General features: G+C 42.9%; 1 protein-coding gene across 2 annotated transcripts; it reads left to right on the top strand.

Annotated features, from left to right (window-relative positions):
• Positions 1-209: 209 nt before the first annotated feature.
• On the top strand, positions 210-23,067 carry RABEPK (Rab9 effector protein with kelch motifs). 2 transcript variants are annotated; one of them, XM_005893049.3, is made up of 8 exons: positions 211-283; positions 1,460-1,518; positions 3,928-4,085; positions 12,956-13,108; positions 16,910-17,071; positions 20,170-20,319; positions 22,191-22,340; positions 22,620-23,056. In XM_005893049.3, exons 2-8 carry the CDS (start codon positions 1,466-1,468, stop codon positions 22,910-22,912), a joined length of 1,119 nt encoding a protein of 372 aa, XP_005893111.2. In that variant the 5' UTR covers positions 211-283; positions 1,460-1,465; the 3' UTR covers positions 22,913-23,056. The 2 variants fall into 2 exon arrangements, with proteins under 2 accessions (XP_070235098.1, XP_005893111.2); XM_070378997.1 differs by lacking the exon at positions 16,910-17,071 and having other exon boundaries at positions 210-283; positions 22,620-23,067.
• Positions 23,068-23,779: the final 712 nt, after the last annotated feature.

Below are 23,779 nucleotides of genomic sequence, written 5' to 3'. Positions count from 1 at the left end.
GAAATCGTTTCCAAGTAGCCCTGCCTTATTTACTCCGCCGGGGAGGTAGGGCCCGCAGGAAGACCTGGCCAGTTCAGCTCTGGAGAAATACACAAACAGGTCTTCACCTGGGACACCAGGACCCCTTACGCTCCCTTCCAAGGGCGCGCCCCGGGGACCCAGTCCTCCAGGCTGGGAGCGGTTGGCCGCCGCGCTCTTCCGGGGTCTGGAGGAGGAGCGAAGGTCTAAGACCCGCCCCCACTGGGGCGGAGCCACGGCCCAGGACTGGCCTAAACCGTCGCAGGTAATGCAGTCTGGAGCTGAGTCGGGGTGCTCCGGGACCCCGGTTGGAGGCGATCCCGGGCGGGGGCGGCTGCATCTTTTAGGGGAATGGAGCTAGGCCGGGTAGAAAACGCCGGGTAGACCTCCTCAGGCTCCGGCCCAGCCACACTGACGGACAGGAACCAGCCGGTTCTCTCCTGACCCTGTCTCCTATCGCTTATCGCTGCCACGCGGGGATGGGACTGGGGGATGGGACTGGCAGGGGCTGCTGCGGGAGGTCCCGGGCCAGGTGAAGTTTATGCCACTGAGCTTTGGGCTTTGGGAACAGCAGTTAGTGGCTTAGGCTGAAGGTTGGATTTATCCATTCACGTCCCGGAAATGTTATCTATTTTCTTTCATCATTCACTCATCCCTCACTTCTGCTCTATACCGGGCACTAGTTGGTTCTCTGAATGCATCGGAGAGGCCCAGCTCCCTTGGAATTTAGTCTAGAATCTTGTCTAGAGACTTTTAAATAGATAATTACATTAAGGGTGATCCTGCAATTACGATAGCTTAATGGATACCTTCGGATGGAGAATAACTTGAGAATGTAAGAGGAAAGGAACAAATAAAGGAAGGTTTCACTAAGGATGGGACAGTTGAACTGGACTTTGGAGGTTAACTAGGACTTTGCTAGTTGACCAGAAGGGAAGGGACATTTCAGGTAAGGGAAGCAGCCTAAGATGCAAGTTATGAAAGACATTTCAAAGGAACAAATATAGTAAGAACAGCTCAATATAGCAAGAAATTTAGAGTTGAACTCCTGAAAAGGTTGAGACCAGAAGGCTTTGAATGTCATTCTGGGGCCAAGAGTTATCCTAGAGTTTGGTATTTCTCAGCTTTTTAAAGTGTTTTATGTTTTGATAAATATAAATACCTTATGACCTCCAAAATTATTTTGATATATGCCATTTACCCATGAAAACCATAGACACAGAAAACTTCAAGCAAAAAAAATTCTCTAATTGGATTAAGAAAATTGTGTTATTGTTGCCTTCCAAATGTAAGTTTTTATCAAAAGGTTGGTAGTGCTTCAGTTCTGGCCCTAGAAATGGGTATATCAACAGGAAATTTTTTAAAATGGGAAGTAATCTCTGTGTGTTAGGTAGAAGATAATCGTCAATGTCTAAAGAGTGCCTTTCTGTCTTATGCATAGGACATCATGAAGCAGCTGCCAGTCTTGGAGCCTGGAGACAAGCCCAGGAAAGAAACATGGTCTGTAAGGAAGGATTCAGACAGAGAAACACATGAGTTTTTGTTTCATTTATAAGTAGTTTACTAACATATTTGATCATCTATGAAAAACAGTAGAGATAAAACTGTCTGCAGTTTCTGGTAATTAGACTCAAACTGTCTGAGAAGGTCTTCGGAGGAAAGGTAGTGGGGCAATAATTATCACAGAGCAGATGTTGATTTTATTAGAATCCATTTACCAAGACGAGTAAGACACTGGCCATCTGGCATCCTCAGCTCCAGCACTGTGTCTTCCCCCTAGCTGTGACTCATTTTTTAAGGTTTTCAGGGAATTAGATTAAACTGGCTTCACTGTTTCTTGAGTGCTTGTTCAACTCACCCTTCATTCAACAACTAACACTGGCCTGACGGGCAGTTACGGTGTAGATGCTGAAGGTACAAAGGTGAATGAATAGTCTCAGTGTGGGGGCGGCTGCAGACTAACGTGGTGATGGTGATGAAAAGCGATCAGTGCTGAAGCAGGGCTCATAGAGGGCTGTAGAGAGGAGGCAGTGCTTCTGCAGGACCTTGGAGGAGAGCCTTTGATCTGCCTTCTCTGTGTTCACTTTTGCCCTCTACCCATCAAAAATCTGATCATGGTATTCTCTGGATTAAAAGCCTTTTGTTCCTCTGTGTTGGTCTTAGAATAGAAACCAGAGTCCATAAAATGACCCGCTGGGCCCTGCATAATCTGTCCCTACCTACTTTTCCAACTTTACGACCCCCTGCTCACCCTTTGTTCTCTTTCTCTTCCTTTAACGTGGTTTGCACTCTCCCACTGAGGAACTGAACAGGCTGGTCCTTCTACCTGGATCACCCTTTCCCCCCATCTTTTGTCCCTTTCTTTACCCAGCTATTAATAACTTCTACTCATACTTCAGATCTCAGTTAAAATGGGGCTCCTTTAGGAAGTCTTCTGTGACCACTCTTGTCCCCACCCAACTCTCCTTACAGAGGAGGGACCCCCTGTGATATGTTCTCATACTGTATATCCAGTTATCCTTTATAGCACAGTTGAAATGAAGTGGTTATTTGTGAAATTACCTGTTTAGTGTTTTTCTTCCCAACTAGTCTGGCAGGGCTATGAAGCAGGGACTTCTTTTGTCTTATTCACCATGTAGCTGGAGGGCTGTGTGCCCTTGAATAAGTTATTTAACCTTTCTAAGCCTCAGGTCCGTAGCTGTAAAACTCTGATGATAACGGTACTGTCCTCAAAGGGGTTTTGTACAAGTTGAGTGAAACCAGAGTTGTAGCAAAGTTAGCGGTAGGCATGGTACATGGTTAGCAGTCATTCGGGCAGTAATGTGATACGTGAATCTGGACATCAAAAGAGAGATCTGGAAAAGAAACAGACTTTGAAATCACTGATGAACATGTAGATAGGTGGTAATTGAAGCCATCAGTACATATAGAATTGATCAGATAAGCAAACCTAGACTAAGACAAAGAATCCATGGGGGTTTGGAAGAAAGCTGGAGGGAAAGGAGTCAGAGAAGGAAACAGAAAGTGCAGCCAGACAGGTGGATAGAGAACCAAAAGGAAAGAGTGGGGAAGCCAGGCCAGGAGAAAGGTGCGAGAAGGAGGGAAGAGCCAAGAGTCCCAAATGCCAGAAAAACAGCTACAGAATTTTCTTTTCCAACCAGAAAGGTTGAAGTGTCTGCATTCAGAATAACTTTACAGAATGGAATGAATGGATCCTGTATTTGATTTTTCAAAGAGCTAGCTTTGGCTTCCATCAGGTCAAGCTTTATGAGTAATCTGGAAAAGCTCTTAAAATTCAATGAAGGATGGAGAATATTACTTGGCAGAGGGAAGCATTACTGGCTAGTGGTGGGAGCTTTGGTGCTGTTGGTTCTCACGTGATTATACATAAAGCTCCGGCTATCATTTACTAAGTCGTTCCCTGCTGTGTAACAAGAGTGCATCTCATTCTTCACAGGTATAATTATTGCTGTCTTCATTTTACAAATGAGGAAACTAAAGTGACTTCTAAAGGGGCATACCTGGAGAAAGCATGAGAACTAGGACTTGAACTAAGTCTGTCTGAATGGGCAAGCCGTGCTCATAAGTACCATCTTGTGCCAGGACATACCATTGAACATTTCTGTGTATCAGTTTCTGCCTCTACCACATGGGGACAATAACTAGTCCAGGGCATCCTCAGGAGGTTAATGTGAGATGAAAGTAGGGACAGAAGTAAAAAATCAAAGGTTATGTGCAAAGGGACGGTACTGTTGTTAATCAGAAAAATGCTGCTTTGCTAGGTATTATTTTAAAAGTCTGTGTGTATAAGACCCTTCTCTCTGGTGACTGTTCCATGAGGAGTGCAAAGAACACACTGCTGCATTTATTCTCTGCTCAGGCCTCCTGAATATATCCTCCCTTTGGCAGGTACACCCTGACCCTGGTTGGAGACAGCCCCTGTGCACGGGTTGGTCACAGCTGCTCATATTTACCCCCTGTTGGTGATGCCGAGAGAGGGAAGGTCTTCATTGTTGGGGGAGCAGATCCAAACAGAAGCTTCTCAGATGTGCACACCATAGATCTGGGTAAGACCAGCAGTGGAGGGGACTTCCCTGGCGGTCCAGTGGTTGGGACTCCAAGTTTCCGCTGTAGGGAACATGTATTTGATCCCTGGTGGGGGAACAAGGATACCTTGCCATGTGGCATGGTTAAAAAAAAAAAGACCAGAAGCTACAGAGCAAGTGCCCTTTGGCTAGAGAGCAGGGCTTTGTGCTGTTGGCCATGATCATTCCTAAGATTATTAGTTCAAACATGTACACTACCATATATAAAATAAGTAACCAGTGGGAAATTACTGTGTGTGAGCTCCTGGAGCTTACTCAAACTCATGTCTATCAAGTTGGTGATGCCATCCAACCATCTCATTCTCTGTCATCCCCTTCTCCTCCTATCTTCAATCTTTCCCAGCATCAGGGTCTTTTCAAATGAGTCAGTTCTTTGCATCAGGTAGCCAAAGTAGTTGAGCTTCAGCTTCAGCATCAGTCCTTCCAATGAATATTCAGGACTGATTTCCTTTAGGATTGACTGGTTTGATCTCCTTGAAGTTCAAGGGACTCTCAAGAGTCTTCTCCAACACCACAATTCAAAAGCATCAATTCTTCAGCGCTCAGCTTTCGTTATAGTCCAACTCTGACATCCCTACATGACTACTGGAAAAATCATAGCTTTGACTAGATGGACCTTTGCTGGCAAAGTAATGTTTCTGCATTTTAGTATCTTGCCTAGGTTGGTCATAGCTTTCTTCCAAGGTGCAAGCATCTTTTAATTTCATGGCTGCAGTCACCATCTGCAGTGATTTTGGAGCCCCCAAAAATAAAGTCTCTCACTGTTTCCATTGTTTCCCCATCTATTTGCCATGAAGTGATGGGACCAGATGCCATGATCTTCATTTTTTGAATGCTAAGTTTTAAGCCAGCTTTTTGACTCTCCTCTTTCACTTTCATTAAGAGGCTCTTTAGTTCTGCTTTGCTTTCTGCCATAAGGGTGGTTTCATCTGCATATCTGAGGTTATTGATATTTCTCTAGGCAATCTTGAATCCAGCTCATGCGTCATCCAGCCTGGCATTTTGCATGACATGCTCTGCATGTAAGTTAAATAAACAGTGTGACAGTATACAGCCTTGACGTACTCCTTTCCCTATTTGAGACCAGTCTGTTATTCCATGTCCAGTTCTACCTGTCCCTTCATGACCTGCATACAGATTTCTCAAGAGGCAGGTCAGGTGGCCTGGTATTCCTATCTCTTTCAGAATATTCCACATTTGCTGTGATCCACACAGTCAAAGGCTTTGGCATAGTCAATAAAGCTGAAGTAGATGTTTTTCTGGAACTCTCTTGCTTTTTCCATGATCCAGTGGATGCTGGCAATTTGATCTCTGGTTCTTCTGCCTTTTCTGAAATCTAGCTTGAACATCTGGAAGTTCAGGGTTCACGTACTGTTGAAGCCTGGCTTGGAGAATTTTGAGCATTACTTTACTAGCATATGAGATGACTGCAATTGTGCAGCAGTTTTAACATTCTTTGACATTGCCTTTTTTTGGAATTGGAACGAAAACTAACCTTTTCCAGTCCTGTGGCCACTGCTGAGTTTTCCAAATTTGCTGGCACGTTGAGTGCAGCACTTTCACAGCATCATCTTTTAGGATTTGAAATAGCTCAACTGGAATTCTATCACTTCCACTAGCTTTGTTCATAGCGTTGCTTCCTAAGACCCACTTGACGTCACATTCCAGGATGTCTGGCTCTAGATGAGTGATCACACCATTATGGTTATTTGGGTCATGAAGATCTTTTTTGTATAGTTCTTCTGTATATTGTTGCCACCTCTTCTTAATATCTTCTGCTTCTGTTAGGTCCATACCATTTCTGTCCTTTATTGTGCCCATCTTTACATGAAATGTTTCCTTGGTATCTCTAATTTTCTTGAAAAGATCTCTAGTCTTTCCCATTCCATTGTTTTCCTCTATTTCTTTGCACTGATAGCTGAGGAAAGCTTTCTTATCTCTAATCACTATTCTTTGGAACTCTGCATTCAGATGGGTATATCTTTCCTTTTCTCCTTTGCCTTTAGCTTCTCTTCTTTTCTCAGCTATTTGTAAGGCCTCCTCAGACAACCATTTTACCTTTTTGCATTTCTTTTTCTTGGGGATGGTCTTGATCACTACCTCCTATACAATGTCATGAACCCCTGTCCACAGTTCTTCAGGCACTCTGTCTATCAGATCTAATCCCTTAAATCTATTTGTCACTTCCACTGTGTAATCATAAGGGATTTGATTTAGGTCATACCTGAATGGTTTAGTGCTTTTCCCTACTTTCTTCAATTTAAGTCTGAATTTGGCAATAAGGAGTTCATGATCTGAGCCACAGTCAGCTCCCTGTCTTGTTTTTGCTGACTGTAGAGAGCTTCTCCATCTTTGACTGCAAAGAATATAATCAATCTGATTTCGGTGTTGACCATCTGGTGATGTCCATGTGTAGAGTCTTCTCTTGTGTTGTTGGAAGTGAGTGTTTGCTATCACCAGTGCGTTCTCTTGGCAGAACTCTGTTAGTCTTTGCCCTGCTTCATTTGTATTCCAAGGCCAAGTTTACCTGTTACTCCACGTATCTCTTGACTTCCTACTTTTGCATTCCAGTCCCCTATAATGAAAAGAACATAGTTTTGGGGTGTTAGTTCTAGAAGGTCTTGTAGATCTTCATAAAATCATTCAGCTTCAGCTTCTTTAGCGTTACTGGTTGGGGCATAGACTTGGATTACTGTGATATTGAATAGGTTTGCCTTGAAAATGAACAGAGATGATTGTGTTGTTTTTGACATTATATCCAAGTACTGCATTTTGGACTCTTTTGTTGACTATGAGGGCTACTCCATTGCTTTTAAGGGATTCTTGCCCACAGTAGTAGATATAATGGTCATCTGAATTGAATTCACCCATTCTAGTCCATTTTAGTTCACTGAACATCACTGAAAAGTCCCTAAAAACTCAACAGACTCCAGGAATATATCCACCAAACTAAGCCGCCCTTGATTTGGGGCAAAGAGTCCATTTGAAGCCCTGGACAGCCAGCCACTCATTTATCAGATGTTTCTCTAGGAGACACTGATTCCTTCACCTCTTACATCCACATCACCAAATCCTAAACATCTCTATTTTCATCCATGTCTTTCCATTTGCATGGCTACTACTGTGGTCCAAGCCTCAGTGTCTCCCAGCTACACTCTTAAAACAACCTTCTTACGGATCTGCCTGCTTCCAAACTTACCCCCTGTGCAGTGCATTTCCAGTACTCAGGTGAGTATTTGATAAAATATAAGTCTGATTATGTCACTCCTCAGTTTCAGGCCTTCCCCAGCTTCATCTCCTGGCTCTCCGAAACCGCATTTGCTCCACTGAATATCCTTTGGTTTCTTGAACTCTGTTGGTCTCCAAGCCTTTGCATATATTGTTCCATCTGCTTGGGACACTTTTCCTTGTCATCTGACTGCTTTCCATCTTTCCGACCCCAGGTTAAATGTCACTTCCAGGGACTTCCCTGGTGGTTGAGACTCTGCTCTCTTAATGCAGGGAGCACGCATTTGATCCCTGGTCAGAGTACTAAGATCCCACATGCCAGCGTGGAACGGCCAAAGTACATAAATAAACAAAAATGAATGAAAGAAAAGTCACTTCATTAGGAAGCTTGCCCTGGTATATCTGGACTAGTTTAGGTACTGCCACTGAAAAGGGGCAACTCTTCTGTTTTTCGTCTCTATTCCTGTGCCACCTCCTGACACACCTTCAGTACTTGCCTTCTGACTGACAAATATGTGGGGATTTTTTCCCCACAGCAGATAATTCTGCAACACCAGCTGGATGTCCTACAACTCAGCTCAGTTCTATCTGGGGTTAGACTCCAAGCCCACAGGTGAAGGGCTCAGACCCACAAGATTCTCCCTGCTCCCTTTCAGATGCCAATCACAAGGCCACAGGCAGTTCTGACCAACCCCTTTAAATGGGAGGGTCCCCTGACACCCTCCTCTGTTCAGTTCAGTCGCTCAGTCGTGTCTGACTCTTTGCGACCCCATGAATTGCAGCACACCAGGCCTCCCTGTCCATCACCAACTCCCGGAGTTCACTCAGACTCACGTCCATCGAGTCAGTGATGCCATCCAGCCGTCTCATCCTCTGTTGTCTCCTTCTCCTCCTGCCCCCAATCCTTCCCAGCATCAGAGTCTTTTCCAGTGAGTCAGCTCTTTGCATGAGGTGGCCAAAGTACTGGAGTTTCAGATTTAGCATCTTTCCTTCCAAAGAAATCCCAGGGCTGATCTCCTTCAGAATGGATTGGTTGGATCTCCTTGCAGTCCAAGGGACTCTCAAGAGTCTTCCCCAACACCACAGTTCAAAAGCATCAATTCAAAAAAAAAAAAAAAAAAAAAAAAGGCATCAATTCTTCAGCACTCAGCCTTCTTCACAGTCCAACTCTCACATCCATACATGACCACAGGAAAAACCATAGCCTTGACTAGACGGACCTTTGTTGGCAAAGTAATGTCTCTGCTTTTGAATATGTTATCTAGGTTGGTCATAACTTTTCTTCCAAGGAGTAAGCGTCTTTTAATTTCATGGCTACAGTCACCATCTGCAGTGATTTGGGACCTCCCAAAAATAAAGTCTGACACTGTTTCCACTGTTTCCCCATCTATTTCCCATGAAGTGATGGGACCAGATGCCATGGTCTTCGTTTTCTGAATGTTGAGTTTTAAGCCAACTTTTTCACTCTCCTCTTTCACCTTCATCAAGAGACTTTTTAGTTCCTCTTCACTTTCTGCCATAATGGTGGTGTCATCTGCATATCTGAGGTTATTGATATTTCTCCCAGCAATCTTGATTCCAGCTTGTGCTTCTTCCAGCCCAGCGTTTTTCATGATGTAGTCCGCATAGAAGTACATAGACACCCTCCTCAGCTTCCATTAATTTCTGGTTAATTTCCTCAAGAGGCCACCAAGCTCAGGAAAACAGCCAAACAGAAGAGATGCTTAGAGCAAAGTATGTGGGGAAAGGCACTCCTGTGCCCCGTCCAGGTGCCCTACCTTTGCAACACTTCCATGTATTCACCAACCCGGAAACTCTGAACCCTGCCTTTTTTCTGGAGGAGTAATTGATTACATTAAGGCCGTTGGTGATTGTCAACCTCCATCCGTCTCCTCTCCCCAGAGCTGGGGGTGGGGTTGTCTGTGGCTGAAAGTTCTAACCTTGTAGTCTCACGCTTTCTTCCCCTGGCAACCAGCCCCCATCTTTAGGGGCTTTCCAAAAGTCACCTTATTAACATAAACTCAGGGACTTCCCTGGTGATCCAGTGGTTAAGACTTTGTACTTCCAGTGTAGCAGGAGTGGGTTGGATCTCTGGTACGAGAAATAAGATTCCACATGCCTCATGGTGTGGCCAAAAAACCCCCATAAACTCAGGTGTGGTTAACAGGGGGTTTGTCATCAATAACAAAAGACACTTACCAGTCTTATTACTTAGGTCATCACAAAGGTTTTCAGAGCTCTTTGCCTAGAACAGATGAAGGTCAAATATATATTTCCTAACATAAATGACAATGACACAATCACTCTCTGTGTTTCCATAGCATCCTGTACTTTCCGATCTTTATCCCTCTTCACAACCCTGTTCACATGGGATTGTTTCCTTGTTTATCTTCCCTACCAAAGTATAAGCTCCTTGGAAACAGGGAACATGGTTATAAATATGTATTTTTTTCTTTTTTTTGCCCTGCCATGCAGCTTATTGAGCCTGGCTCACGGCAGTGAAAGCATCACATCCTAACCTCTAGGCTATCAGAGAACTCTCAACATCGTTATACTACCTCTCATTGCATCCCCAGCCATTATCATAGCACCCGGCACAGAGTAGGTGCTTTATAAGTATTTGGATGAATGAATGAACTAACAAGTGACTACTGTGTACTACATAATGGCAAAAGAAAACTGGTGTGGTGTTGTTCAGTTGCTAAGTTGTGTCTGACTCTTTGTGACCCCATGGACTGTAGCACACCAGGCTTCCCTGTCCTTCTCTATCTCCCAGAGTTTGCTCAGTCTCATGTCTGTTGAGTTGATGATGCCGTCCAACCATCTCATCCTCTGTCGCCTCCTTCTCTTCCTGCCCTCTGTCTTTCCCAGCATCAGAGTCTTTTACAGTGAGTCAGCTCTTTGTTTCAGGGGGCCAAAGTACTGGAGCTTCAGCTTCAGCATCAGTCCTTCCAATGAATATTCAGGGTTGATTTCCTTTAGGATTGACTGGTTTGATCTCCTTGCTTTCCAAGGGACTCTCAAGAGTCTTCTTCAGAACCACAGTTCAAAAATGTGTTGTTAACGTGTTTTATTAGGTTCCTGTAACATGGGTGTTATTGTTTTGATCTTAGTTGTGTATCAACCACATGTTCAGGAGTCTACTTGTAAAACTTGAAGTTGTTTGGCCTCTGTTGTAGTCTTGGAAGATCTGACATCAGTAGGCCTGGATGTCTGCATGGTGACAATTTTTTGCAACTGACCTGCCGGGTTCCCATTCTCCACAATTTCCTCCAATTCTCTGTAGGCATTTGAATTTCTACACACTGTACTAGGATTTCAAAGGTAAATTAAATCTCTTTCATCTCTCAAGAAGTTTACCATCTAGTACAGTTATAATTCTGTTGCGACTTGTTACTACTTTTGTGACTCTGGCTAAACCACCTAAACCATCTGGGGTTCAGTGTCCCGTAATAACTCGCTGCACTTGGCACTTGTAATGATCTAACAAGACAATGCCTGTGAAGGCCCTATGTGAGTGGTTTACTAATTAAAATCACTAAGAAGTCAGGTATTAATAGTCTGTGGAATTGTTTTAGCCAGAAGTCCTTTACCTAGAGGTAATAGAAACTGTCTTCACCAACCAAAAAAAATTAAAAAACCTAGAGAGAGAATCCATGGGCAGGGAATTTGGCCTAGCCTCTGGAAAGAGTGGAGGCGGGACTTAGAAAGCTGACAAAAACTGCCTATTTTCTCCCTTATTCTGCAGGGAGATGGGGGAAATATGTTTGTTTGTTTGTTTTTTCAGTTTGACCGAACCAGGTCTTAGTTGAGGCATGCAAACTCTTGGCTGTGGCATGTGGGATCTAGTTCCCCAACCAGGGATCGAACCCAGGCCTCCTGCTTTGGGAGCTCAGAGTCCCAGTCATTGGACACCAGAGGAGTCTCTAGGGGGATCTGCTCCTTTATGTAGATGTTTCATTCTTCTCTTCTCCACACCGTGGCTTTCTCTGCTTCTCCACATATGGTAGAAGATGGGCGCCCAAACCCAGAAATCTATTTGAATTCCAAATTCTTGGGGGAGAGGCTCTGATGGGCTCATCTTGGGTCTGATGACTACCTTTGGCCCTGTCAGCTAAAGCTAGGAAGTCAAGGTGTAGTATAACCCAGTCTCCTGGGATCTATCTCTGGGATGGGGAGATGGGGCAGGTCCCATCAGATCAGATCAGATCAGATCAGTCGCTCAGTCATGTCTGACTCTTTGCGACCCCATGAATCGCAGCACGCCAGGCCTCCCTGTCCATCACCAACTCCCGGAGTTCACTTAGACTCACGTCCATCGAGTCAGTGATGCCATCCAGCCATCTCATCCTCTGTCGTCCCCTTCTCCTCCTGCCCCCAATCCCTCCCAGCATCAGTCTTTTCCAGTGAGTCAACTCTTCGCATGAAGTGGCCAAAGTACTGGAGTTTCAGCTTTAGCATCATTCCTTCCAAAGAAATCCCAGGGCTGATCTCCTTCAGAATGGACTGGTTGGATCTCCTTGCAGTCCAAGGGACTCTCAAGAGTCTTCTCCAACACCACAGTTCAAAAGCATCAATTCTTCGGTGCTCAGCCTTCTTCACAGTCCAACTCTCACATCCATACATGACCACAGGAAAAACCATAGCCTTGACTAGACGGACCTTTGTTGGCAAAGTACTGTCTCTGCTTTTGAATATGCTATCTAGGTTGGTCATAACTTTCCTTCCAAGGAGTAAGCGTCTTTTAATTTCATGGCTACAGTCACCATCTGTAGTGATTTTGGAGCCCCAGAAAATAAAGTCTGACACTGTTTCCACTGTTTCCCCATCTATTTCCCATGAAGTGGTGGGACTGGATGCCATGATCTTCGTTTTCTGAATGTGGAGCTTTAAGCCAACTTTTTCACTCTCCACTTTCACTTTCATCAAGAGGCTTTTGAGTTCCTCTTCACTTTCTGCCATAATGGTGGTGTCATCTGCATATCTGAGGTTATTGATATTTCTCCCGGCAATCTTGATTCCAGCTTGTGTTTCTTCTAGTCCAGCATTTCTCATGATGTACTCTGCATATAAGTTAAATAAACAGGGTGACAATATACAGCCTTGAAGTACTCCTTTTCCTATTTGGAACCAGTCTGTTGTTCCATGTCCAGTTCGAACTGTTGCTTCCTGACCTGCATACAGATTCCTCAAGAGGCAGGTCAGGTGGTCTGGTATTCCCATCTCTTTCAGAATTTTCCACAGTTTATTGTGATCCACACAGTCAAAGGCTTTGGCATAGTCAATAAAGCAGAAATAGATGTTTTTCTGGAACTCTCTTGCTTTTTCTATGATCCAGCAGATGTTGTCAATTTGGTCTCTGGTTCCTCTGCCTTTTCTAAAACCAGCTTGACCCCATAGAATACGGTTTATGGACAGGCCGACAGCCCCCAAAGTGTCTGATGTAAAATGTTCTGGAGGTTGACCACATTCCCTTTAAGTGATCTGCTGGTTGTTCACTTACACTTTTAACCCCTTTTTCCTTTTTCACCCTCCCCCAAGTTTGTCAGCCACTATAAACCACTGGCAGCCCCAATCTAGGAACTGGGTGAAATGTTTTCTAGGAACACACCAGTGGGATTTAGCCACCTCAGAGGGCCTCCTGCCCCGGTACGAGCACACCAGCTTCATTCCCTCCTGCACACCTCACAGCATCTGGGTGTTTGGAGGGGCCGACCAGTCAGGAAATCGAAACTGCCTGCAAGTTCTGAATCCTGGTAAGTAGCTGATGGTTATTTTATTTACAAAAATGAATAAGTAAATCCAATTTCCATTCCTGTACCAAAGTCCCATTTGGATTTTACTGACTGATCCATTTAACCTTTGCTAACCTCATAGAAAAAGAGACATTTCCACTTCGAATAGAATCTGAAAATCATAAATGATATTTTGTTTTCCTCCTAAGTTCCACAAAGTATCAACTTCTGAAAAGTCAAAGCTGAAAGAGACTTCAGAAAACAGTTATGCCAAGTGGGCAACCTGGTCTAGCGACGGGGGGTGACTTTCCTAAAGTCATCGGGGAATCAGAGCCGTGAGCAGGCTCGAATCCGAGTCACTCTATCAGAGGTCTCAAATGGGGGTGATTGTGCCCGCCAGGAGATAATTGGCATGTTGCACCTTGGGGCAGGGCATCTAATGTGTGGAGGCCAGAGATGCTACCATACATCCTGTAATGCAGTGGTCCCCAACCTTTTTGGCACCAGGGACTGGTTTTGTGGAAGACAAATTTTCCATGGACAGGGGTGGGAGCGGGGTGGGGTCATGGTTTGGGGATGATTCAAACTTATTACATTTATTGTCACTTTATTTCTATTATTATTACATCGGCTCCACCTCAGATCATCAGGCATTAGATCCTGGAGGCTGAGGACCCCTGCTATAATGCATAGGGCAGCCTCTCACAATAAAGAATTGTCTGGTCTAGAATGTCAATAGTGCCAAAGTTTAGAAACCCTGCTCGAGATCCTCTTAGTATGTTTCTTTTAGCCAAAAAGTACAAAGTTCCTGACTCGTCTCACTGGCAGTTTTGTCACAGAGGAAGCAGTTTGGGGACATCACTGCTGCAAGGATGTTGCTGAGCCACCCATGGGGGTGGACCTGACTTTCTGTCAGTTAGAAACACTTTTTTGTTGTTTTGCTCTTTGTAAATTTTTCAATATGCATTGAAAAATGTCTAAAAAGTGTAAATAAGTGGACAAAAGCCATCCACAATCCTATGATATTAAGGTTATTAATATCAATATATTAATATCAATATAAGGCTATATTGCTATAGCCTGTATATAAGGCTATTAATATTAATAACAGTTCTGTGTACTTCCTTTCTGTCTTTTCTCTGCATTTTTGTAAACCTGAGATCTTTGTATTTTACCATTACACTGTTGTGTCTTTTTAATTTCATAATTAGCACAGAAATGATTCCCTATCAACAAAGCTTTGCTAAAATCATTTTTAATGGCTGTATAACACTCAATTTTATGATGATACCATAAGTCCTCTGTTTTTTTTTTTTAACATGTAGGCTGTCTTCAGATTTCTATCATTATAAATAACAAAGTAGTGAATATCTTTGTTCAGAAGTCATTGAAAATGTATTTCAAATTATTGCCTTAGAATTCATGCCCAGAAATAAAAGAACTAGATAAAACCCTGGACTTTGCTTTTTTTTTGTTTGTTTGTTACTTTAAGGCTTTTAGTACATGCTATCAAATTGTTCTCCAGGAAGACTTTTTTTAATTTTCTTTTTTGGCCACATTGCACAGTTTGTGCAATCCCAATTCCCTGACCCAGGATTGAATCCGGGCCCAGAGAGTGAAAGCCCAGAATCCTAACCACTAGGCTACCAGGGGACTCCATCTCTAGAAGGATTTTTTTTCAACTTATCCTCTCTCCAATTGTGTTTAATAGTTCTTGTTTCACTCCTGACTGGCACTGAATTTATCATGTTTAAGCACTGCTAATTTGATGGGCAAAAGTAAAAAAACACAAACGATTGTATCTAATTGTTTAAATATGCAGTTTGTTCATTACTAGTAACCTGGACATTTTTCATGTAACAGTCAGCTCTTGCCTGGTTACCTGTGTCAACGATAGGTTTACTTGTATGACAGTTGGTCTTCTTTGTCATTCTGGGACAGTAATAATTTCTGTCTTGTTAGGTTTGGCAAGAATTAACTCACGTCTGGCTCATAGTTAACATTCAGTAATTGTTGTGGTTGATGTAGCTATGGTTTGACAGATGGAAATCAGTTCCAGAGCCCTGGCCTCTCAATTTTTCAGTGATGGCATCTATTTTAAATAAAATACAGTAAGAATTTGAAAAGCTTCTGTCAAAGAAAGTGACTTTCCACCAGATCCTTTCCTGTCCTGGAAAGTATAGTTTGACACCATGACCAAGAAATATGAATGATATAAGTGCATCATTAATTTCTTGTGTTACTAAGGCAAGTTCCTCAGTCTTAGGATTCCTTTCTGATTATTTGTGCTAGCATTTGACTTGGCAGCCACACAATCTCAATTTTATGACAGTACCATAATTCCTCTGTTTTGTTTTGTTTTTTATTCTGAAGGTTGTATGCTTTCTAACTCCTCCTAAGATCTAAAAGTTCCCCAAGATCTGTAGCTATAGAGGCAATTACATTATGCTTTGTTATTTCAGCTTTTAGTTTTTGTTGTTTGTTTTTTTTGGCTATGAAGTTTGTGGGATATTCGTTCACCAACCAGGGATCGAACCCAAGACACCTGCAGTGGAAGCCCAGAGTCTTAATCACTGGACTGTCAGGGAAGTCCCCATTATCCTTTGGATATAGGCTGAGACTTGTTTGGTCTCCAGGTTCATGTTTTGAGTCCCACACATACTACAAATGCTTCATGCACCACTTTGTATATTGAATGAAGACCTTTACACGAGACACAGAATTTCCCAGTCAAGAAATAATTCCTGGGAATTCCCTGATGGTCCAGTGGTTAAGACTTGGAGTTTTCACTGCCGTGGGCTCGGGTTTAAGCCCTGGTTGGGGAACTAAAATCCCACAAGCCATGCAGCATGGCAGAAAGGAAGGAAGGAAGAAAGAAAGAAAAGAAGTAGTGGAATGACTGTAGGAGTTTTGACAGATCTGTGTTCAGAGCCCTGCCCTACTACTCACCAACATTGTGACTGGGGGAAAGGATTTAAACTTTCTGAGCTTCAGTTCCTTCATCTGCCAAGTGGGGATACTTTCCACCTGCTCCCAGGATTCCCCGAGGATGATGGAGATGGTGGGGTGCTCAGGGCAGTGATTCTGCCCACAGAAGGTGCTCAGTTACCGCTTGTGTTTCTGTAAAATGTGTGCTTCCTTTTGAAAAAAAAATGAGCTTCTGTTCACCCGCCCAGGTGGTAGAACTTCATTCTCAAGTCAGAAGTGTGGAATATACATAGATCTTGATGTTGAAATGGAATTTGAATTCCAGCTCAGCCATTTACTGGTCATGCCATCTTAAATGAGTGACTTAATCTATCTTTGCTTCAATTCCTTATCTGTAAATGGGGGAAGAAATATTTATTTGGCACATAGTGTTTAGTGGGGACAATTACTACTACTACTATTACAACTACTACTACTACTAAGACTGTAATGATATTGTCCACTTTTTTTTAATGGCCACATATCCTGAGAAACATATCCTGCTTTCTTGCATCCAGTGGGAATGAGTTTGCTCAATGTTGGGCTCCTCTGGGTGGGCACAGGGCAGGATAGTCAGCAAAGGGGAATAGGGTGCAGAAAGGATGTTTAATGCTTCCAAAAACAAATTGTCCTCCTTAATTATACCTGTGGCTTTTCACTCGTGAGAATTTGGGTCTATCTGGACACATTCTGAGTATTGTCCCCTACCCCTCCTTGAATTTGATGGCAGGAGATCCCTGCCTAGACCTACCCTGTCCCTCTTGGGGATTGGGGTTTGCCAAGTGACGCTACCCAGCCTCAATGTCTGAGGCCCTCAGCCTGGGGATTTAGATGCCTACCTTCTCTCTGGACCAGATACCAGGACTTGGACTACCCCAGAGGTGACCGGCCCACCGCCATCCCCAAGAACTTTCCACACGTCATCGGCAGCCATTGGAGACCAGCTGTATGTCTTTGGGGGCGGAGAGAGAGGTGCCCAGCCCGTGCAGGATGTGCAGCTTCATGTGTTTGATGCAAGTATGAATGGGGTGGGAGACCCCTGGGGCCACCTCCTACCTGGTCAGGGCTGCCCTGGCCTGCAGCTTACCTGATGCAGGAAACAGATTAGAAAATGACAACCTGGCTGTGGGTCTCAATTCTAGACTTCTTCAGTATTTCTCTTAGCTGGTATCTTCTACCCATAGCTAAAATTGCATTTAAAGAGGAATAACTGATCAATTTAAAAAATGTAGACAGTATAGTTTATCAAGCAAAAGAGAAAAACGTTTCTCCTTAGGCCTTTCCTTCCCACTGCCCAGACAGAGGTAAATACTGTTAGCTATTCCTAATAGTCTAACTTCCAGATTTTTCTGTGCATTTATAAATCATATGCACATGTATATGTGAACACCTATGAATTTTCTATGAACTTTGAAATTATATGAAAACTTAAAACACATACATGAAAATACTAATTATAAATACTGTTCTGACTTTTAGTTTTGTGGGTCTAAGGGTAGATCTTAGGGGCTTCCCTGATGGCTCAGTGGTAAAGAATCCACCTGCAGTGCAGGAGACTCGGGTTCAGTCCCTAGTTTGGGAAGATTCCCTAGAGGAGGAAATGGCAGTCCACTCCAGTGTTCTTGCCTGGAGAATCCCATGGACAGAGGAGCCTGGCGGGCTATAGTCCGTAGGGTCGCAAAGAGTCGAACAGAACTGAGCAACTAAACACGCATGCATACAAGGGTAGATCTTAGTTGAAAGCGTAAACTTTGAAGCCACAGGAAGTGGACTTGGAACCAGATCTGACATCTACTTTCTGTATCACTTTAGACTAATTTCTTAATCTCTCTAGGCCTTAGTTTGCTACAAAATGGAGATAGTAATAGTGCCTAACACAAAGAATTGGAAAGATTAAATGAGATAATGTAATAGTGTATAGCCATTCTGACACATAGGAAACACCTAATAAATTTTCACTGTATTATTATTATTTCTTCATTTAATCACACATCATGGATCTCTCCTAAGCCAACAATTTCCTTGCAAAGCATATTTTTCTGTGGGCATCCTTTATTCATTCAGTCATTTTCCTATAGATTGCTGACAGTGTTACAGTGAATATATACATTAATTTATGTATGTGTTACAATGTTTAGGGCTCCCCAGGTGGTGCTAATGGTAGAGAACACGCCTGCCAATGCAGGAGATGCAAGAGATACAGGTTCAATCCCTGGGTCAGGAGAATCCCCTAAAGGAGGGCATGGTAATCCACTCCAGTATTCACACCTGAAGAATCTCATGGACAGAGGAGCCTGGCAAGCTACTGTCCATAGGGTCACAAAGAATTAGATATGACTGAAGTGACTTAGCACAGCACACAACATTTAATGTGGAATAGATGCTGAGGAGTGGAATCACTGGGTCAAAATGGTATGAATATTTAATATATTTAATATGGTAAGACCTTTTGCCAATCTTTTGTCTAAGTAGTGTTTATTTACATTTCTTTCTTTTAGTAGTGGGCATTTATGAATAACGCTTTACAAATATCATGTAACAAAAATAATTTTCCTGTGTTTTTACACCTTTTTTGAAAAAAGGCAATAAGCAAAATTGAAAACTTAAAGTTTAAATTAAAATTAATACATGTCACAATACGAATTTTTCCAGAAAAAATGGACTCTGATTCTTTTAAAGCAGTTTTAAAAAAATATTGGCTTTGAATACATAAAACTGTGAGAGAAAAAATATATGTACATATATATATGCCTACATATATGTGTGTGTGTATATATATATATAATTCTATAACCTCAAAATTGTTAACATTTCAGTGCAATTATGGTCCTTTTTTTAAAAATAGTAGAGATAATTCTAGATGTGCTATTGTGTCTTGTATTTTTCACTTAAGCATTTCCCCAGTAATCACAAAGTTTTCTCAGTGTTTTTATTTATTTTATTTTATTTTATTTAACTTTACAATATTGTATTGGTTTTGCCATATATCAAAATGAATCTTCTCAGTGTTTTTAATGAGCACATAATATTCTATTATGACTGTAGCAATAACTCACTCATTCACCTGTTAATGGACTTAGGGGCTATTTCTGGTTCTCCCCTATTATTAATATAAACAATACTGTGGTAAACATACTTACCACTTAAGTATGCATATGCATCAACTTTCTCAGGTTATTTCAAATTGTATTTCTTGGAACACTGAGGGCTCTGTGAACAACCTTCAGGCATGTTGCAAATGGTAATTCAGAGATAAATTGTTTGTCAGGCTTTTGTCTAAGATAATTTTTGTAGCACTCCTTTAAGACTTTTCTGGTATGTTGAAGTGATTGATTTTCCTCAATTCTATACATGTACAATTTTGAAGATATGAAGGGTTATCAACAGGTAGAATGCATCCGCTCTATTAGGATCATACTCATATTAATAACTCTCGTACTGAGTCCTTTCTTTGTGCCTGTGCTTTACATGTATCATCTCATTTAATCCACACTTCAACCCTGAGAGGTAGGTATTACCGGGTACTCTCTTTCTCTTCATTTTATAGCTGCACTAACTGAAGCTTAGAAAATTAACACGTGCAAGGCCATATAATTATTCAGTGAAATAACCCAGTTTTAACTCCAAATCCTATATTCTAATCATTATCCTATACAACCACTTCAGGAGGCCCTGCTAACTTTAAAAGTAGTAAATTTTTTTCCCCTACTCTTCCAGCTAATCAATTAAGGATAGTGTTTTGAAAAAGAGAATACTCTGAAGGTCTGTCCCAGAAGAAGGAAGCTCATTCTTTTTAATTTTGGGGCAGTTCAAGGTTAAAGAAACTTAAGGGAGGTATTTTTTAAATTCAAAACACAAAGTGGTTCGTTAATGCCCAGTGGAAGGGGTAGGCATATTAGGTAGTGAGTTCTCTAGTCTTGGACACACATCAGCAGAGGCTGTAAAGGTTGTGGATGGAGGGAGGCCTGGGTTGGGCTGGCAAGTCACAGTGAATGACCCCCAGGCCGCTCTCTGTTCAGCACATCTCCACTTGCTGGGAGGTGAGGCTTAGGTATAGTCCTCACATTTTTGCTTCATACTTTTGTCACCTTATGTCATGGGATTTATTTTTCCAGACACCCTGACCTGGTCACAACCAGAGACACATGGAAAACCTCCATCCCCCCGACATGGTCACGTGATGGTGGCAGCAGGGACAAAGCTCTTCATCCATGGAGGCTTGGCAGGGGACAATTTCTATGATGATCTCCATTGCATTGATATCAGTAAGTAGGGTAGGGGGCATGGGGCTTGCTTGTCTGCTTAAAATTAAATAAAATATACTTTGACTAGAGCCTTGCTCTCAACCAGCCAGTAGACTCTTTGCTAGATTCTCTCAAATGTGACCTGAATAATAATAATAATAAAAGCAAGTCTTTCCTAAGTGTTTGCCATGTATTGGGTTGACCAGAAAGTCTGTCCAAGTTTTTCTGTAAGATCTTACAGAAAATTCATCATGAATTTTCTGGCCAACCCAAGACCTATCCATTAATTCTTTCTTATCCTTCCAACAACCCTTCTCTTTCATTAAAATTCATTGTGTCTTGTGCTTCCCGAAGGACTGGATTTCTTTCAAGTTGTAGCCTTTAATTCTCTGGATAACTTTTAGAGTGTGTCTGGAGGTGGACAACCAGAACTGTCATGCTAAATTGTTAAAAAATGCTGAGAAAAGGAAAGTTAGGAATAAACGTGAGTATTGTCTTTAAGCGTTTGAATGACCTCAAAAAAGTCCCGAGAGGCTGGACACCTTTGGGGTCATTCTTCCAGACTCTGAAGTCCCTTAGGGCAGGGACTTTGTCTCTTTTTCCCTTAGTGTATTTCCATCATTGAGTACAATGTCTGGCGGGTCGCAGATGATGAGTGTATATCTGTTAAGAGTGGACAGACAGGGACTTCCCTGGTGGTCCAGTGGTTAAGACTTCACGGTTCCACTGCAGGGGCAGAGGTATGACCCCTTGCTGGAGAACTAAGATCCTGCCTGCCACACAGTGCAACCAAAAAAAAAAAGTGGACAGAAAAACAAATGAACATAATCTGCAGTGCTCCAGACTACAGGAATTGGAACCATGGGCAGAAGGCATGAGAACTGCTGTGCAAGTATCAGGCTACCTTGCCAAACAGTGGGTTCTCTGATTTGGTGACATTGGAGGCTGGCTGACACTGGCAAGGATATTTGGCTGGACTCGGTGATTCTCCCTTCCAACCCAGTTGCTGGACCCCTGCCTTGAACTGACAGATGGAAAATATCTTCACAGGAGCATTCCTTGCAGGCAGGCAAACAGGGTTTTAATGCTTATTTTAAAAAAAGAAAGTCCTTTTCTCTTGTAGGAGGAACTATTTCCTAGCTATTTTTCCTCCTTTCCTACCCAGGCTGTTCTCTAAAACCTAAAATCCGGTGAGGTCCTGCCTCCTTTAAATGCTTGTCTGAAAAGTTGCAACTATCTGCAGAAATAGGTAGGAAATAGGCGCTGAGGCAGCACGTTACAGCGTAGAGAACACAGATCTGGGAGTCAGACCTGAGTGCGGTTCCAGCTGTGCCACCTGCTAGCTGTGGGACTTCTTCCCCCTCTCTAATCCTGTTTCTTCATCTTCAAGAACAAAGAAAGTAGGCAGAAGTGAGTAGTAGCAATTTTATGCAGCTATGAGAATAAAGTAAACCAGATTTTTGAAGTGTCTAGTCAGCACTCACAAAGTTGCAAAGTAACTGTTACTGTTTCAGACATGCATGTGTGTGCACACACACACACACACACCCTTACCTGCTCCTGGGCTCCTACGGAGTTAATGGTGATGGTCACCAAAGCTTAGATCACATTCCTCAGTGTGCTCTGAAGACCACCTACATCAGAATCACCTGGGGATGCTTGTTAACAACTATAGATGACTGAGCCCCCTCCCTCCGTCCCTCTCTGGACTATCCAGACAGAATTTCAAGCTCCCCCAAGGAATTTTTGTGCACGCCAAACCTTGCTCTATTATCTTGAGAACTCTTTATGAGTGAAGTTCAGGGGTTGGTTTGCAAACTGCAGACGTCTGACAGGTTCCGTCTGAAACCATTGTTTAGGCCAGGTTTTGCCCACTTTCCATCTCTTGGCAGGTGACATGAAGTGGCAGAAGCTAAGGCCCACTGGGGCAGCTCCCACAGGCTGTGCTGCCCACTCAGCTGTGGCTGTGGGGAAACACCTGTATGTCTTCGGAGGAATGACTCCCACAGGAGCCCTGAATACAATGTACCAGTATCACATAGGTGAGCAGATGTTCACTGTGGGTCTTTAAACAAGTATCACCCTTCTTTGAAACTATCACAATGCTTCGGTCTTTCAATTTGGCCACTCCACATCCAAGGCCGAAGGAATAAAAACCAGACTTTCAGGGAATGACATCATCAAAGCTGTAAGAGTATCATTAGGGTACCCCACCCCCCTGCCCCCGACTTTTCCTGTTTCTTTTAGGGCTCAGGTGATATAGCACATCACTGAACATTTTTGGAAATTTTTAACAGACTTTTTTTCTCCCCCCAAAATAGAAAAGCAGCATTGGACCTTGCTTAAATTTGAGAATTCTCCACCCACTGGACGGTTGGACCATTCCATGTGTATCATTCCGTGGCCAGGGACGTGTACTTCTGAGAAAGAAGATTCAAATTCTGCCGCTGTAAACCGTGATGCTGAGAAAGGGGATTCCACTGAGAAAGGAGTGACTCAAGGTGGTGACTCACGGGAGGAAAGTCAGGCTGACACCCTGCTCTGTTTTGTGTTCGGTGGAATGAATACAGAGGGGGAAATCTATGACGATTGTATTGTGACTGCAGTTGATTAATAAAACCCATGTTTTTACTGCTTTTAAATGTCAATTACTTGCAGAAAAGTTCAGTGAAACAGTTGTTTTCATATCTCCAAAATTGTCTGCACTATGTATGTATCCCTTTGGCTCTTACCTACTGTGGTAGGTGAAGAGATGAACTGGATAGCCCAGGCAGGGCAAAAACCTTAATAAAGGTTTTTTTTTATCAGCAATACGTCCAGGTAACTAACTGGCTGGTTATGAATACTAATCACAAAAATGTTGCAGATATCCTAATTGCAAGATACAACAAAAGTTGTAGAAATTAGTGAGTGGACATTCCCAAGCTGGTGTTTTAACATTTGACTGCACCAGGCCTTAGTTGCAGCATGCAGGATCTAGTTCCTTGACCAAGGATGGAACCCATGCTCCCTTCATTGGAAGCATGGAGTCTTAGCCACCAGCCCCCAGGGAAATCCAGGGAGGTGCTTTCAATATTAGCAGCTCCTCAGAAAGAGGTGTACTGTTGACTTTTGGTACGGAGAGCCACTGGGGACAGGGGCAAAGATTGGCTCTCGTCTCTCCCCACCAACCCCTACCCCTCTGCACACAACACTTCAGGTCATTTTTAATGTTTGTATGGAAACTGATCTGAAAGAACCTCCTGTCCAAATGCTTTGGGCAACACAAGAGAGGTCCAGGCCTCAGAGTAAATCACACATCAGGTCTCAGTTCCACAAATTAACCTTGCAGCTGGTTGCCCCATGTATAAAATGTCTATCTTTGGACTGAACTGGATTTCATGTTAGCACGACAGCCTGCCCTTCGTTAATCATACTTAATTGTTCCCACTCTTGTACCAGAGGTAGAGATTGACATGGCTGAGATTCAAAAATACACCCT

This window comes from Bos mutus, chromosome 11 (genome assembly GCF_027580195.1).
Source record: "Bos mutus isolate GX-2022 chromosome 11, NWIPB_WYAK_1.1, whole genome shotgun sequence".
Lineage (NCBI taxonomy): Eukaryota > Metazoa > Chordata > Mammalia > Artiodactyla > Bovidae > Bos > Bos mutus.
Note: the sequence above shows the minus strand (reverse complement) of the source record. Positions and strands in the feature narration are given on the sequence as shown.